This window comes from Euprymna scolopes, chromosome 25 (genome assembly GCF_053919585.1).
Source record: "Euprymna scolopes isolate OS-2025 chromosome 25, ASM5391958v1, whole genome shotgun sequence".
Lineage (NCBI taxonomy): Eukaryota > Metazoa > Mollusca > Cephalopoda > Sepiida > Sepiolidae > Euprymna > Euprymna scolopes.
In genome coordinates, this window is record NC_136506.1 from 118848 (window position 1) to 136792 (window position 17945).

The 17945-nt window shown below is 44.6% G+C and overlaps 1 protein-coding gene across 1 annotated transcript in view; it reads right to left on the bottom strand.

The window, feature by feature from the left end:
• The window catches only part of LOC145247270 (organic cation transporter protein-like), a 139378-nt gene that overhangs the window by 60935 nt on the left and 60498 nt on the right, over window positions 1–17945 (bottom strand). The window contains exon 3 of the mRNA XM_080108875.1: window positions 4496–4715. Coding sequence (XP_079965001.1) covers window positions 4496–4715 — 220 coding nt within the window. The remainder of the gene's footprint in view (window positions 1–4495; window positions 4716–17945) is intronic.

Sequence of the window (17945 nt, forward strand, 5' to 3'; positions counted from 1 at the left end):
AGCACGACCCTCGTACACATTCTCGACGAACCCGTTTAACAACAAAATCTTATTTTTCTGTGTAGAGGTCCCTAGATGTAAGAAAGTATTATACTCTAATAACTTCTGTCTTTGAATTGCTAAACTTTGGAATTCTCTACCTTTTCCTGTTTCCCTAACTGTACTGACATGCAGAATTTTAAATTTTAAGTAAATGATAATCTTGCTCACCTCCTTTTAAATATGGTCCTAAATAGTATCCCCTTACGTCCAAGTAACAATATAACTTCTATGGGGTGAACAAGAGGGGGAAAAGTTACATCGACGACCGTTTCCAGTACAAGTCTGAACTATTTACAGCCTATAAAAAGTATGTATGTATAATTTCATTTCTAAATATTGTAATTTTCAAATTTCATTAAGACACACATAAAAACAGTCAAATGACTTTATGTAATATATCTATTAAACTTTTTGCTTAGCTGATCGGCCTTACATTCACAGATAAGGTGAATGAAATATACTACTGCCAAGTCTGTTGTTAAAATTGTGGACTTTCTCTACTGGACCTGTAAATTTCTCACATTTGAAAGTATCCTATATCTTTAAAAAGAAAGAACTCTTAAACGCAAATAACGGATAGAAAAATATTAGGCATTTTCTCAGAAAAATAAATAATTTTGTGTAATAATTCTTTTTCGGCATGAAAATAATTCTGTTTTTCCGCTTATTTTATTTTTAATACAGAGACCGTTAAACATTTACATGTATCTGCAGCCAATATATTAGGTTGGTGCAAAAACAATCTCGTTTTCTTACATATGTTACTTTTAACAAAACATCGATAAAAAACACAAAAAAACTAACGTAAGGCAAACGAACGATGTTAAATGTAAAAATCGGAAAAACAAAAAAGAAAGCAGAAAAACGAACGTTAAAAGTCTTTTAAAAATCTGAAAAATTACCCCCCTCAAAAAAAATACGTAAAAATGGCTTAAATAAGCCTGTTTCAATATTAAAATTTAAAAAATCGGTGGGTACCCGGGTGTTTTGGGGTGTGTATGGCCAGTCGGTGATGGGGGGTGTTAATGAAAATTTAAGAAAAAGCGAACTAGAAAAAAAAACTAAAAAAAAACCCAGAAAAACGAACGTTACGTGAAAAATGGCTTAACTAACCCTGCTTCAATATTAAAATTTTAAAAATCGAAAAAAAAAAAAGATATCTCACACCACGATTCGAACCCAAAACGTTTAGATAATGACCCAACGCTCTACCCAACTGATCTAATACGACGTACATGAAATTGTGTCAGTTCTTCAAATATTTAAACTAAATAAGGTTATGACGTTGTCTGACGCATGCGTAGAACCGATCTCGGCATGAGAGGATGGTTTTTGCTGACCCCCCTGTAGAAAAGTGTTGATTTCAGGGTGAAAAAATTAACGTTTTTGGCCAATCTTTCGATATTTGTCGGACGAAAGATGCGGCTTTCATATAATACCAAGTTTGTGAAGTTTTGTTCAGTCTGTCGAAAGTTTTTAGCAGACATACAGACACACATACATACATTTTCGCTTATATATATATATATAGATTTCTGAATAAAATCATTGATATATATATATATATATATATATATATATATATATATATAACCATGTTATATATTATTATGAAGCGCGTTTTTCGCTTTATCGTGTTATTCGTTACCGTTTTCAATCTCTTCATTCATTTTTTTTATTTTTCGACAGCATGGACAATATTCAAATCCGCACGATTTTCTTGTTCCAGTTCAAACTAAACCGAAAAGCTACCGAGACAGCTCGTGATAAAATGAGGTGTTTGGCCCGGAGACCACTAATGAACGTGTGGCACAACGGTGGTTCAAGAAATTTCGCAATGGTGACGAGAGCCTCGAAGATTAAGACGGTCGCAGCCGGCCGACTGCGGTTGATAACGAATATTTGAAAGCCTTAATTGAAGCCGATCCTCGCAAAACCACACGAGAAGTTAATGTTGAGCTCGAGAGCGACCATTCAACAGTCATTCTCTATTTAAAGCAGATAGGAAATTCAGATAAATGAGTGCCGCATGAATTGAACGATAACCATAAAAATTGTCGTTTTCATGTATTTTCTATGCGCCTTCTGCACAACAAAAACGTCCCATTTCTCGAGCTGATTGCGACGTGTGATAAGAGGTGGATCCTCTTCAATAACTGGCGACGTTCGACACAGTGTTTGGATACTGGAGAAGCTCCACAACACTTCCCGAAGCCGAAATTGCTCAAAAAGAGGTTATGATCATTGTTTAGTTGTTTGCGACCGGTCTCATCTATCACAACTTCTTTAATCCGCGTGAAAAGATTACGGCGGAGAAATACTATCGACAAATTGACGAAATGCACCATAAGCTCCAACGTATGTGCCCGAGATCGGTCAATATGAAGGGACCAATTTTCCTCCATGACAACGTTCGCCCGCATGTTGCTCAACTGATCCTGCAGAAGCTGAATGAATTGGCCCACGAGACTCCGCCTCATCCGTCATATTCACCGGGCCTCTCGCTCACCGATTATCGCTTTTTCAAGTATCTCGACAATTCCCGCGCGAAAAATACTTCAAAGACCGAGATGATGCCGAATCGGCCTTCAATGACTTCATCGCTTTTAGAACTCCGGATTTTTATGCTAATGGGATAAATAAACTTGTTTTTCATTTGCAAATACGTGTCAAATCTAATGGTACTTATATCGATTAATAAAGTTTATTATAAAAGGAGTTATGCTCTTTTGAAGGTAGAACGTAAAACAGCGACATTATTTTTGCACCATCCTAATATGTCAATCGAATTTGGTTTTCCTGACTCCACTTTGTCTTTTTATCAGTGTCTGTAGATAAGTGATTATGAGTTTTATGTGTGTATATTTCGACAAGTAACAAGCACATATGGACTAGTATACTCCTTTATATCCTCGCAAAAAATGTTTTAGTTAAAAAATCAGGAACTTTAATTTAATTCTGCAGTGTTGCTATTAGATCAGTCCTGTAGACTGCATCTTTGTCTCGCTTGAGAACAATTTTTGCAAAATCAAGGTTCGTTAATTAGTTGGACAGTAGTAAGTTGTGATCGAGCGTCAGCAACAATGTTGTCGTTTTATAAAACAACAGACGCCCGTATAAAAACCGAGCTAAGTTATTTAGCCGGTGCATTTGCGTGGGGTGAATATATGTCATTTCTAATGTGAAAAGAGTAGGTTGTAGATTTGTGGTCAGTGAAGATTGTAAAATCTCTGCCTTCTAAAAGATGACAAAAATGTTTTATTGACAGATACACAGCGTTCTCTTTCAAACAAGTGTTACACTTCCGTTGATGGTCTCTATGCCTCGCTGTAAAATATAAATGGGTACAGTTTCATTTTATATGAGAAAACCCACTTTAATCGCGATATCTGCTGTATCGGTTGCTAAAACACTGAACTAATGGATAGGTGTCTATATAAGACAGTTTAATAAAATTCAAAAGCTTTTACAGTTTCCTTAGTAAAAATTATTCTCTACTTTTTATTAAAAAGGTCCTTTAATTTTAATAAGATTTTAGGGTAGTTAAGGATAAACCCCATGTAGTAATTTATAAAACCCCTATTAGAAATTAACAACAAAACTTTCATTTGTAGTAGAGTATAAAGTTACATATAAGTTCTGAAAATATCATTAATTCCCCAAACAACAGAACTTTCTCTATTCTTTTCTCTAACATATATTATACTAGCATGCTCCGTTTCCGGCGTTGCGCGGGGAAAATATAAAATAGTGATTGAATTAAAATAATATTAGAAACACTGCGTAAATTTAACTGTACTCTAGGTGATTAAAATAGGACATTACAGCTTTTTAAAAATGAAAATACACGAAAAAAATATTGTTATAATAACGTATCTAATACAGAATATTCCCAAAATTATTTTTTATTTCGTGTAAAAAAATCATCCTAGATTGAGACAATATAAATGGACAAACTATGTCCTTTTAATATGCAAGCGAGAGCGATTCTTATTTGCATTTAAAAAGGTATTATATTTTGGAAACAATATTAAGAAGGACAAACTGAAATAATTTAGTTGATTTAACCATAATTCTTTTTTATTGAGAAAGGGTCCAGTTTTAGGGGCGAAAGGAAGAGTAGACATTAAGATGTAAAATGACTACTGCAATCTTTTTGGAGTCTGATATTTCAGATAAAATTTAATAAACATTGCACCATTGTCGGAAACACGCATCAATACTTAGTCTAATTGGATAAAGTATATACAAGAATATGAAGATTGTGACTTAATGCAGAAAGGGAAATAAACTTTACTTTATTATATAGAAAATTCAATTGTAAAAGTTTTTTTCTGTTGCCATTGTCACGTTAGCCCTTATTCCGCACTTTTTTTAAACTATAAATTTAATTAGCCGAGATCCCAATACGAGTTAATTTCAATAATAAAAAAAGAAAAAAAAGAAATTTTACCTCTTCAATAATCGTTGTTTCATAGACTGATTTGTCGAACACCCAAGAATTGCATTTTTCTAAATGAAGACTTGTTCCATTTCCATCTTGAAAACGCTCACAAGAATTGTAAACTATTTTACCATTTTTCATGTGTTGTGGAATGGTTTCGTTAATCATGCGTTGGTGGTGCATTCCTTGGATCAAAAATGTATCATTTTCAATTCCTTCTAGGGAACACCTAGAATAAAAAGGTAACATGTTTTAACTTGATTTTGAATATTTTTATGTTCAAGAGGATTTAAATTGTTGATATAGAAAATCAATATCGAATAGTATTAACCGACTCCAGATGCATTTATTTTTATAAAAAATCAGATTTATTTTAGTTATATTTAATTACTAAAATCGAAAGCAAGTATCTAACTATAAGATGGGTATTATTATTATTATTATTATTATTATTATTATTATTATTATTATTATTATTATTATTATTATTGTCATTGTTGTTTTTGTTGCTTTTACTGTTATAATTGGTATTAGTGCTGGTGCTATTGTTATGATTGGTGAACTTATGTTGTACTTGTTGTTCTTTATGGTATTCCTGATGTTATTTATTGTATTTATTTGCTTCCCCACCAAAGCAAATTAGGCAGAAGGCCGTTTTTAATGTGGGCTAAAAACCAGCTCCCCTAAAAGTAGGCAAAAAGGAGGCACTCTGGTTACCAAAAATAATCATTCTCCCAGTATAGAGGGGTTCCCCTCCATTGACTGGTACACATTACCTTAAGTGCAGCATCTGCAGAACAGATGCTACACTTTGATCCAGGCCCGAAGGCCAAGAACAACAGGGTATTTATTTGCTTCTCCACTGAGCAAATTAGGCACAAGGCCGATTTTTAAAGTGAGGAGTGAAGGGGAAATGGGGACCAACTCCCCGGGGAATAGGGGAGCTGGATAGTGGTAATTGGTATGAAGGGTTTTCCTACATTGACAAAGATCTTATATGTGGGGTGGCCCCCACATATGGTCTTTGCTTACAGTATCTGGCTGAACAGATACTACACTATGATCCTGGCCCGAAAGCCAAGAACAACAGGGTATTTATTTGCTCCCGCACCGAGCAAATTAGGCACAAGGCCGATTTTTAATGTGAGGAGTGAAGGGGAAATGGAGACCAACTCCTCGGGAGTAGGGGAGCTGGATAGTGACAATTTGTATGAAGGGGTTTCCCTAGATTTACCAAAGTCTTATATGTGGGGTTGGTATTTATTTGCTCCCCCACCGAGCAAATTAGGCACAAGGCCGAAGGGGAAATGGGCACCAACTCCCCGGGGAGTAGGGGAGCTGGATAGTGACAATTTGTATGAAGTTTTTCCCCTACATTACCCAAGGTCTTATATGTGGGGTTGCCCCAACATATGGTATTTGCTTGCAGTATCTGCCGGAAAAGATACTACACTTTGATCCCGACCCGAAGGCCAAGAACAACAGAAAAAGGGCAAGGTATTTATTTGCTCCCCCACCGAGCAAATAAGGCACAAGGCCGATTTTTAATGTGCGGAATGAAGGGGAAATAGGGACCAGCTCCCCGGGGAGTAGGGGAGCTGGATAGTGACAATTGGTATGAAGGGTTTCCCCTACATTAACTAAGGTCTTATATGTGGGGTTGGTATTTATTTGCTTCCCCACCGAGCAAATTAGGCACAAGGCCGATTGTTAATGTGAGGGGTGAAGGGGAAATGAGGACCAACTCCCCGAGGAGTAGGGGAGCTCGAAAGTGACAATTGGTTGAAAGTTTTCCCCTACATTGACCAAGGTCTTATATCTGGGGTTGCCCCCTACATATGGTCTTTGCTTGCAGTATCTGCCAGATAGATACTGCACTTTGATCCCGACCCGAAGGCCAAGAAGTATTTATTTGCTTCCCCACTGAGCAAATTAGGCACAAGGCCGTTTTTTAATGTGGAGAGAGAGGGAAGGGGGGAGGGAAAAGGGGACCAGCTCCCGATGGGTGGGAAATGGGAGCTGGGTAGTGACAATTGGTATGAAGGGCTGCCCCCACATTGAGCAAGGTCCCACATGTGGGGCTGCCCCCACATACGGTCCCTGCTTGCAGCATCTGCCGGAACAGATACTACACTTTGAGATATTAAATCCTTTATTCATGTTAAAAATACATTGAAAATTAACACTGAAAAAAAAAAACTTAGGCACATGGCCAACTCAAAAGGGGGAGATTGTGGGTGTCGTTGGTTATTCTTGTCACTCCAGAACTAAACAAAATCAAAAGATTCTCCCTGCTAGTATCTTTCACCATAATACCGCATTCACCCTTTCATACTGGGGGACGTCCTACTTAACTCCCAGTTTTTAAAACATTTTTTATTGAGGTGTAAAAACGAAAAAAAGATAACAATAAAAATGGTACAATAATTCATTTGTGTCGAGGGCGGGGGATGAAAGTGGGGGGTGATTAGTAGGACCCTCCCAACTCCGTCTAGTTGATAGACTGCCCGTTTCACTAGGTTTGTAAAAGGAACCTCGCTTCTGCGGGTCAGTCTCTAAGTGGGGATGCCCTCTAGATCGGGGTGAATGGAGAAAAGAAAATTTTGTGAGTAAGGAATGGGGGTTAGTTTGTATTTCTTTCTCTCCAAGATGTGTGAAATTTAGAGGAGGGGGTGAAAACAAAAATTGCAAGAAGGAGGGGGTGGGGATCTTGGAGGCTTCTTAATCAGGGAGGGATGGAACACACACTCAGCTAGCTGAAAGGCTATTTGTTAAATTTTACTTTACGGAACTGCGCGTTCCACACCTAGGCGGGGAACACGTATTCAAATTCGGCTCCTCTTCGTACACACAGACTTGCTAGCTGTATCCATCTTCTACATTGTACGTTGTTGAGTGGAAGTGCATTTCGGGTCAATCGCCAGGTCAGAGAGAACTCTGAATTGTTCAGATGACACGAACCTGGCGCCCAGCTCCACGCGGAGCAGATCTCACTCTGCTGCCAATCCAAACGCGCGCATAGCGGGTCGTCGGCAGCCCCTTTACTAGATCCCTGTGGAGTTTCCTACGGGTAGCAGTCACAAGGTCGCTGGACCTTGGTAGTCGTTTTAGCGCGGCTCGGCACTCTTTCATGAAAACAGATTCTCCCCGCAGCCTGCGACGGCTCTCGATAGAAGGGTCGAGAACGAGGTCGGGGAAGGCAGCAGTAACCACAGGGTGCCACGGTTGGTCATCTTGCATATAGTGGCTCAGGAAGGCCAGCCTCTCAGCGTCTTGACGACACTTCAAGTCCGGCATTCCCAAGCCTCCCTCACACGGACGTTGAATACAGACCTGTCTGCTCACCTAGTGTCTTCCTATGTCTCAAAGAAGCGAGAACAAGAGTTTGACAAGAGATGTTAGGTGTTGTGCAGGCAGGGGAAGTACAGCCAATCGGTAAAGGATGAGAGGAAAGACGTAAGTGGCGCACGCCTCAGCTCTAACCTTTTAAGGAAAGTTTCCTAGGAAGCCACGAATTGACAGTAGCCTCCACCTTTGACCGTATCTCCAACCAATTTTTGTCAAGCTGGAGACCCGGTCCGAATCACACGCCGAGGATCCGAACCGGGCCATCTGTCCAGTTGAAGGGCGCCGGGAGGTTGGCGTTGCCACTCCAGGCGCCCAACCGCAGTCCTACCGACTTGCTGCGGTTTATCTTGGTCCCTGTAATTCTTTCATACTGAGCGAGCGCCTCCGACACGATCTCGATGTCTCTGAAGCTCGAACGCAGATACCTTGGCGGCTGAGCCACCGGGTATTGCAATTCCGCGCAGAGCCGAATTTGCCTCCCCACGTCTCAGCTTGCGGAGCAGGGGCTCCAAAGCCAGGACATAGAGCAGGGGCGACAGCGGAAAAACCTGACGAACCGACCGAGAGATAACAAAGGGTTTCGAGTGCTTTCCATTGACTTGCACGACGGCTGTAGGCTGTTGATACATCACGGAGATCCACTTGCAGAAGTCCGGTTTAAAACCGGCAGCCTCTAAGACAGATGCGAAGAAACGATGGTCGACCCTATCGAAAGCTTTGGACTGATCTAAGTTGATCAGCGCGGCTTCCGTGTCATCATCTATCCCTCCCTCTAGGATAGTGCGGATCAGGTGCAAGTTGTTCTGAATCGATCTCCCCTTCACAGCGTAGTTCTGTTCCGATTCACCCAACTCGCCGATAACAACCTGCAGCCGATTCGACAGGACCTTGGCCAAAATCTTCAACTCTGTGTTTAGCAGAGTTATGGGCCTGTAATCGCCTAACTCTTCTCCACCATGCCCGTCACCTTTCCTCAGCAACGCGATCACTCCCTTGGTGACTTGCCCCGGGATGGATCCCTGAGCAAACCAATGGTTGAACACATCCGTGAGAAGAAGCAGAAACATGGGCGACAGCCTCAAATACAGTTCGTATGGCAGACCATCGAGTCCCGGCGATCTGTCACAGCTGACCTGCTTCAGCACAGTAAAAACCTCCCGCTCCGTCACCCGGCCCTTGCAACTAGTCGCTCTAGCCGCCTCGAGGCGGGGATATTCAGCTAAATAGTCGCTAAACTCAAGGACCGGAAGATCAGGCTGCTGCGTAAAACGCTCCTCAAAATGTTCTCTAAACCCCTCGCAGATCTCCCGAGTCGATTCCAGGTGCGTCCTTCTGGATGTCTTATCTTTGCGATGCACTTGTCTGAGTCACGCCTAGAAATTTCACGACGCGCGTCAGTGTTGGAGTTGACTGCTTCATTGCCTACCTTTCTAAGCCTAGCTCTGACTACTTGACCTTCATAACGCTCGCTATTCTCACGCAGAAGATCCTGCTTAGCTAGTTCCTGACTAACCCTATCACCCTCCCCCGTAGCCCGGGCTAGTTTCTGCTCTAGCTTCTTCTTCATCTTGGCCTTATCTAGTGTGAGGCACTGGGCATATTTGACGGAGAAGGTTCTAATTTTGGCTTTTAGACCTACCCACCACTTACTCCCGGTAATCGGCTCCACTAGTGCTTTTTGAATTAATTCTATTAGCTTCTCTTTGAATCTCCAGAAGGGAAGTGTTTAACTTCCAGTGAGCCATTAACTTAGGCCTATTTCCTAGCTTCAGCCGGGCCATAACTAGTTTATGATCCGTCTGGCCTAGCCAAATGAATGTGGGACAAGATAAGAAGTCTACTTCGCCTCTCCTAACTAACATCCTGTCCAAGTAAGTGTTTGGATAGGAGGAAACACTATTGGTCCACGTCCACATCTCTCGCCCCGGATGCTCGACCCGAAACCTGTCGACCAGACCGCATCTAGCCATCAGATCAGTAAGGTTGCACTCGCACCTCTCCAATCCTCTAGCATCGCCTCCTACCTTATCTATCTAGGGGTCTAAGATGGCGTTCCAATCTCCAATTAGCACTACCCGCTTCTGACAATATACAAACGCGGCAAGCTGACTGAAGAATGAGACCCTCCCACGAGCGGTGCTGGGCGGATGAACCGCGATCACCCGAAACACAGAATCTTTTACGCCCACATCGGCCACAACCAACCTGCCCACCGCATCTCTATGAACAACGTCAACCGTCGCCGACAGGGTACGTTTAACCAGCACGGAAACTCCCTTCCCCGCGGGCTGCCATATGCTAAGAAAACCTCAAAATCTCGGGCCAGCACCTGACAGTCCACAGAGGAAACAAAACGCGTCTCCTGAATCGCAGCCAAATCCACTCCCAGGGACAAGAGGTCGTGCCAGAGGCGAGCCGCCCGGCCCGATGATCTCAAGCCCCTCCCATTCAAACTAGCCAAATTCAAAGCCATGGTACCTAACTTAGGGTGTGTCACACTCAACTCCGAAGTCAGCTGGGGAGAGGACGCCGACGTTATGTGCCATGCTCAAGGTGGACAGGTTTTTCATATCCTGACCTTCTCTCGTAATGCCGCCGACGTCCAAAGGATAAATTAATTTTATGGCCCTGTTGAGTGATGGATGGACCAACACTGGGACCCTTCCCTTGCATTGTTTTGACAGTTCGTCAAGAGAAGGGTAATTTTTTTCACCAGTTCGATTCCCGGAAACGCCTTTTCAGCGGCCTGCAGCCTTGTCCACGAGTTGGTCTTGCAGGCCTCTGGAGTTCTGACAAAAGTTATTAGGGCGTCCGGGAAATTTGAGGGGATATTTACATCTTTCCCCTCTATCTGTTTGTAATCGAGCAGAGGTTTTAAGTTTTTCCTCTGCCGATGGGAAATGTCTGTTGTCACAGATAGAGGGTCTACATAACATAGTTCCTCAGGGGCAAGGACTTTTAATCTGGTTGGTCTGGGAGAGGCAGAGGGGTCTCTCCCCTCCCTCGGTTCATTCTTTTCCTTTTCTTTTTGGGGTGGTGGCTCAGTTTGCATTGGTGTGGGGACGGGTATTTGTCTGGTGCCTGGTGTTGGTGCTGGTGCGGTGTCTGGTGTTGGTGCGGTGTCTGGTGTTGGAGTGATGTCTGGTGTTGGTGCCATGTTTGTTCTTGGTGTGGTGTCTGGTGTTGGTGTTGTGTCTGGTGTTGGTGCGGTGTCTAGTTTGGGGGTGGAAGTGGATTTTGTTGTTAGGGGTGGTGTATGTTCACAGGGAGTGGGGGCCACCTTTTCTTCCTCTTTTCTTCTTTTGTTTTTCGTTTTTATATTTTCGATACTACACTTTGATCCCGGCCCGAAGGCCAAGAACAGCAGAGTATTTATTTACTCCCCCACCGAGCAAATTAGGCACAAGGCCGATTTTTAATGTGAGGAGTGAAGAGGAAATGGGGACCAGCTCCCCGGGGAGTAGGGGAGATGGATAGTGACAATTGGTATGAAGGGCCGCCCCCTACATTGACCAAGGTCTCATATGTGAGGTTGCCCCCACATATGGTCTTTGCTTGCAGTATCTGCCGGAACAGATACTACACTTTGATCCCAGCCCGAAAGCCAAGAAAAACAGGGTATTTATTTGCACCCCCACCGAGCAAATTAGGCACAAGGTCGATTTTTAATGTGAGGAGTGAAGGGAAAATGGGGACCAGCTCCCCGGGGAGTAGGGGAGTTGGATAGTGACAATTGGTATGAAGGGTTTCCCCTACATTGACCAATGTCTTATATGTTGGGTTTCCCCGACATATGGTCTTTGCTTGCAGTATATGCCGGAACAGATACTACACTTTGATCCCGGCCAGAAGGCCAAGAACAACAGAGTGTTTATTTGCTCCCCCACCGAGCAAATTAGGCACAAGGCCGATTTTTAATGTGAGGAGTGAAGGGGAAATGGGGACCAATTCCCCGAGGAGTAGGGGAGCTGGATAGTGACAATTGGTATGACGGGTTGCCCCTACATTGACCAAGGTCTTATATGTGGGATCTCCCCCACATATGGTCTTTGCTTGCAGTATCTGCTGGAGCAGATACTACACTTTGAGGTATTTATTTGCTCCCCCACTGAGCAAATTAGGCACAAGGCCGATTTTTAAAGTGAGGAGTAAAGGGGAAATGGGGACCAACTCCCCGGGGAGTAGGGGAGCTGGATAGTGACAATTGGTATGAAGGGTTGCCCCTTCATTGACCAAGGTCTTATATGTGGGCTACCCCCCACATATGGTCTTTGCTTGCAGTATCTGCCGGAACAGATACTACGCTTTGATCCCGGCACAAAGGCCAAGAACAACAGTTTATTTAGTGCTTGGCCCCGGGCCTGGCATTATCTACTGCCAGGCCCACATTTGGGGTCCAAAACACGTAGGCACCAGGGCCAGTAGGGGAAAGTAGGGATCGAGGGTCATTTCTAACTACTTGCTAGGTCTTTTAAAGACTTTATTAAGTTTCCTACACTAAGACACTATCACCATAGTACCTCATTCTTACCATGGAGTTTATCTACTTTAAATCTCACCAGCGTATGCGTCGGCTTTATATACAAACTGAAAACAAAACGAATATTTACATGTTTTAACAAAACAAAAGTTATATATGCAAACAATTTTTTTTCTTAATAAATGAGGGATGAGATGATGGGGGGGTGCGAGCTAAGATACACCCAAAAAGGAAGAAAGAAAAATAAAACAACTAAACAAAATGCTTATGGGGGCGGGTTAGTAAGGGATCCTCCCAACCTACTTCTAAATATGGAACGGCCACTGTCTTCCGGCCCCGAAGGTCGAAAGCAAGCAGGTCGTTCTTTAGTGAGGAGTGGGGGACCTAAGGACGATATTTTGAAAACAAATTAGATATGGATGTGTAACATAGGGAATGGATGTCGTCTTCCAAGATAAATGTACGTGTAGGGGCAACAGACCGGACACAAAACAAAGGGTGGACTGGCCATCTTTGGAAGCTCTCCTAGTGCCGATGAAAAATAAAATCGGGGACAGGATCAACGATCATACTTGCCCTAGTCTAGCACCTAATAAAGTATTTTCCACTTGAATTAGTTACAACCTAACTACTCCTACTCTATAAAACTTTGCCCGGGGCTGGGTTCCGTAGAACCTTAGCACCGCCTGACTAATACCACTAGGGTGGGAAAACAAACTTAAGCATAGCGCCTCATCGGATGCACAAACTAGTGTTGTGCACCCATCTCCTATTAAAATCTATGCGATGTAATCTTTTCCAATCGCATCTGATCTTTACTTTAAGCTGATGCTTAAAGTAAGCGACCAGATCCCGATCCGAAACAGATTCAACCCCATAGACAATGTTAAGACGTGTAACACACGTCACTAACCTAGCTACAGCTAGAATCACGAGAAACACCAACCGTTTCTCCCCAGTGAACGGCGGATCCATGTTGTCGACGACGTACGCCAAATCAAGTGGCACCAACCGCTCGGGGTCGATGCGAGCCGTTACCTCTCCGACGTACTCCCAGAGCCTCCGAACTCCGCTGCAAAGAAAAAAGGCGTGATCCCTTGTCTCATCCTCATCATCCTTGCAGCGGAGGCAAAAGGGAACGTATTCATCCCTCCTGCAGTCCCTGGCAAGCACGCCAAAAAGTGGCAGCGCATTCGGGACAAGCCTCCATGTTATGGAAAACTCTGAATTGTTTAAAAAGCTTCTGGCTGGCGCCCAATTCCACTGAGAGAGGACCTCCTCCCTCTACACGTGTAGCCGTTCAACCAGCGGATCTTTTTCGGTCCCCACCACTAAATCCCGATATAGCCTCCTCCTAGGCCGTACAAGATCACTGAACCCGGCAATGTCCTAAGGGCGGCTCAGCATTTGGAGAGGAATTTATGTTTCCCCCACCGGTCTTCTGCGACCTTCAGCGGCAGGGGAGGATAGGAGCTGTGGAAAAGCTTGCTCCACAACTGGTACCCAGTGTAATTCCTCAAGCAGTGTCCGACTCAGGAACGCCAATCTTTCGGCGTACTTATGACTTAACAAGTCAGGTATTCCTAAGCCTCCCTCGCTGAGTTTCTGTGTACAGACCTGTCTACGGACATACGACTTTCCTCCTTTCCAAACCATTCAGTGATAAGGCCCTGCGAATCCAAGTCCTTACTGACGATTCGACCTTCGTCTGTACTTCCGACCAATTTTTGTCCAGCTGAAGTCCAGACCCGAACAAGACTCCAAGAATCTTTATCGTGCCATCAGTCCAGCTGAACCCACCTGGAAGCGAGTTTACCCCGGTCCAGGTGCCCAAGCGCAGGCCAACGGACTTGCTACGATTGACTACGGACCCTGTGACACTTTCATACTCAGCGACCGCCTCCATCCTTCGCCCTACAAAAACGGTGACATCATCAGCGTACGCGGGCACCCTGACGAACTTGCCGCCAGTTAGAGCTATACCGCGCAGGACTGGTCTAGTCGCCTCGTCCCTATATTTGCGAAGGAAGGGCTCCAACGCCAGGACATACAAAAGAGGCGACAGCGAACAATCCTGGCGCACCGACCAAGAGACCCCAAAGGACTCCGACAACCTTCCATTTACTTTTACCGCTACCGCAGGATTACGATACAGAACGGCAATCCACTTGCGGAAGTCCGGACCAAACCCGGCGGTCTCCATAACAGATTCCAAGAAACCATGGTCGACCCTATCGAACACTTTGGACTGATCTAAATTGATCAGCGCGGCTCCTGTGTCGTCTTCTAACCCCTCTATGATCGTGCGCACCAAATGCAAGTTGTTTTGAATCGATCTCCCCTTCACAGAACAAGTCTGATCCGGTTTGACCAAGTCGCCGATAACAACCTGCAAGAAATCGGGCCAAAATCTTCAACTCTGGGTTTAGCAGAGTGATGGGCTTATAATCATCTAAGTCCTCCCCACCATGCCGCTCTCTTTTCTTCAGTAGTGTGACCACTCCTTTGGTTACCTGCCTAGGAATGGATCCCTGGGCAAACCAGTGGTTTAACACACCCGTCAGAAGAGGAACAAACATGGGCGACAGCCTCAAATACAGTTCGTAAGGCAGACCATTGAGCTCTGGAGATTTGTTATGGCCAACCTGCTTCAACGCAGTAACGACTTCACGCTCCGTAACCATCCCATCACAGCTAGCTGCTCGGGCCGCAGTAAGGCGAGGCGAGCCGGCTAAATAGCTGCCAAACTCCTGGCCGCGGAGTCTGGGTAGTTGGGTAAAGCGTTCCTCCAGATGTTGACGAAACCCATTGCAAATCTCTAGAGTCGATACGAGGGTATGTCCTTCCAGGTTTTTCACCTTCCGAATGTACCCACCCGAGCCACGTCTTAAGGCAGCCTTACGCTTAACAGCGTCAACGTTCACGGCTTCGTTAGAGACTCTATTTAACTTAGCTCTAACTACTTGACCTTCATAACGCCCGCTAGCCAAGCGCTGGAGGCCCCCCTTAACTACTGCTATCTCTAGGGGATCCCCACCAGCCATCGCCCGAGTCAGCCTATCATCTAGGTGCCTTTTGGTCCGTACCCTAGTTAACGCGAGGCGTTGGCTATATTGGACGCAAAAGAGCCTAATGGTAGCCTTATGTCTAACCCACCAGCTACTCCCGGTAACCGCCCCCACTAACTCCCGCTGAATTAATGCTGTCAGCTGTTCCCGGAAGTCGTTCATCTTCAGTAAGGAGACGTTCAACTTCCAGTAGCCAGCCAAACTAGGCCTATTACCTACTTTCAAACGGGCCATTACTAATTTATGGCCCGAATGACCTAGCCAGTGGAACGTGGGACAAGATAAGAAATCTATGTCGCCTCTTAACTAACATCCTATCCAAGTAGGTACTTGAACAGGAGACCGCACTTTTTTGCCACGTCCACATCTCCCTCCCCGGGTGATCCAGACGGAATCTGTCGACCAGATCGCACGAAGCCATCAGGTCAGACAGGCTGCTTTCACACCTCTCCGACCCTCTATCCCCCCGACCTTATCTATCTTGGGGTCCAGGATGGCATTCCACTCCCCCATTAAAACTACCGGCTCCGGACCCGCCGATAGGAACACCTTCACCTGCCGAAAAAAGGAAACCCTCTCCCCAGCGATATTGGGCGTGTAAACAACCAAAATCCGGAACTTACCGCTTTTAACGGCAACATCGACCACGACCAGCCTTCCATGAGCGTCCGCGTGGACTGCAGTAACCGTCGCAGCTAGAGTGCGACTCACTAGCACAGAAACCCCACGAATACGGTAATTGCCATATTCTGAGTAAACGTCAAAGTCGTTCATCAGCACATCGCAAACCCAAAGTGGGTTTCCTGAATTGCAGCTATATCTATTTCAATGGCCACGAGATCCCTCAGCACGCGAGCAGCCTTGCTTCGGGATCTCATGCCCTTCACATTTAAACTAGCTAGGTTTAAGGTTGTTGCCATGATTCCCTAACTAGTAATATTCGTCTATCACGGGTCTAAAGTCATTATGGGTAAGGACGCCAAAGGTCTGACCGATGCTGCCAGTTAACAACTCCGTTGTGAACTGACCTCCTTGGACCAGACCTCTCACGTCCAGGAGAAATGTTAGCTTTAAAACTCTATAAAGGGAGGGGTGAACATATATCGGGACTCTTATCTCAATGAAGGATGCTCCTCTTCTACAAGCTTCAGTCCTGGGATCGCTTCTTTGGCTTCTTTCAGCATCCTCCACATGGCTTTAACTCTTGCCCCCTTTTCTTTTCGGACAAAAGTTATTAATAGGGAAGCCTCGCGAAAGTTTCTCGGGTCTTCCACTTCTTTCCCCTCAAATTTAGTGAGTTTTTCCAGCTGCTTTACACTCCTTCTATGGCTGCCGCTCAGATCCGTTTGCAGCTGTGATATGTCCACTTCACATACTCTCTCTCCAGGCAAGAATGGCCGCTTTCTGGTCCTCTCGGTTCTGACCGGTCTTCCTGGAGGGGTAGTGGTCTCTCCTTTTTCCTCTTTTTTTGCCATTTTTATTTCAGGAGCCTCTTCCTCAGGCGTAGGTTTAGGGGTGGTACAACGGGGAGGGGTATTCTGCTCATCCGGAGGAGGGGATTGGGGTTGGGGTTGAGCAGAGTTTGTTTGGTCTTCTTTTACTTTTTTGTTTTGACCCATCTTTGTCTTGGTCTCGTCTACGGCTTCTCCTGCCTTTTCTTCTGATTCCGATGTCAACTTTCGCTTTACTCCCTCTTTTTCTTCTTTTGCTGCTTTACCGGTCACTGTTTGCTTCTCCTTTCCTTTCCTGACCACTGTGCTCCAGCTTGTGGCCTTATCCTTGGGGGTTTCCTTGTCTTTAGGAGTATTTTCCCTTTTTTCCTCTGTCACTGTCTTTGGAGGAACAGTTGCTGGTGGAAGTACGGGATTCCTTTTAGGGCAGACTCTTGCTATGTGCCCGGCAACATACAGTGCCAGCAATGTGGCCTCCTCCCTTCCACGATGATAGACATCACCCAGTTTTCGCATTTAAGTTGGGCTGGTATTGCGTTAAACTCAGCCCGGGTTAATTTAATGATTATCTTGTAATCCACGGTGGCGATGTTTCTCAATCCTCGAACCGGGTTTACAGCCTCAACATCTCCGTATTGTGAGAATATGGCACCAAGGTGTTCCTCACTGATACAGCATGGGACTCCCATAACTGACACCGTTGTCCTTTTCTGCTCTAAGTATTCAGGTTTACATCTCAGCCCTTTCCACATAATGTCTTCTTTTGCTATCTTTACTGCGTCTTCTGCTGTCGGGAGAAGCAGATACCACATTGCATAGCTACGTCGCACTATGTATGTTGCCGGGATATTCAACTCCACGAGCATGGCCATCATCTTTTCCTTCCTTACGCCCGAAAGCCATTTTTTGTTTTTGGTCTAGCATCACCAGCGAAATTATCCTGGTTCTCAGATTTTCCAATGTGTCTGGAACTAATTTAATTACATTTCCCTCGGTTATGGGCTTGTATGTTTCCTGGAAAAGCCGTCGGTACTCTTCCGGGCATTTCTTTCCTTTTGGGCCCAAACTCCTGCTCTTCTTCGGGCCTTTCTCTTCTGCCGCCGCGACTGGTT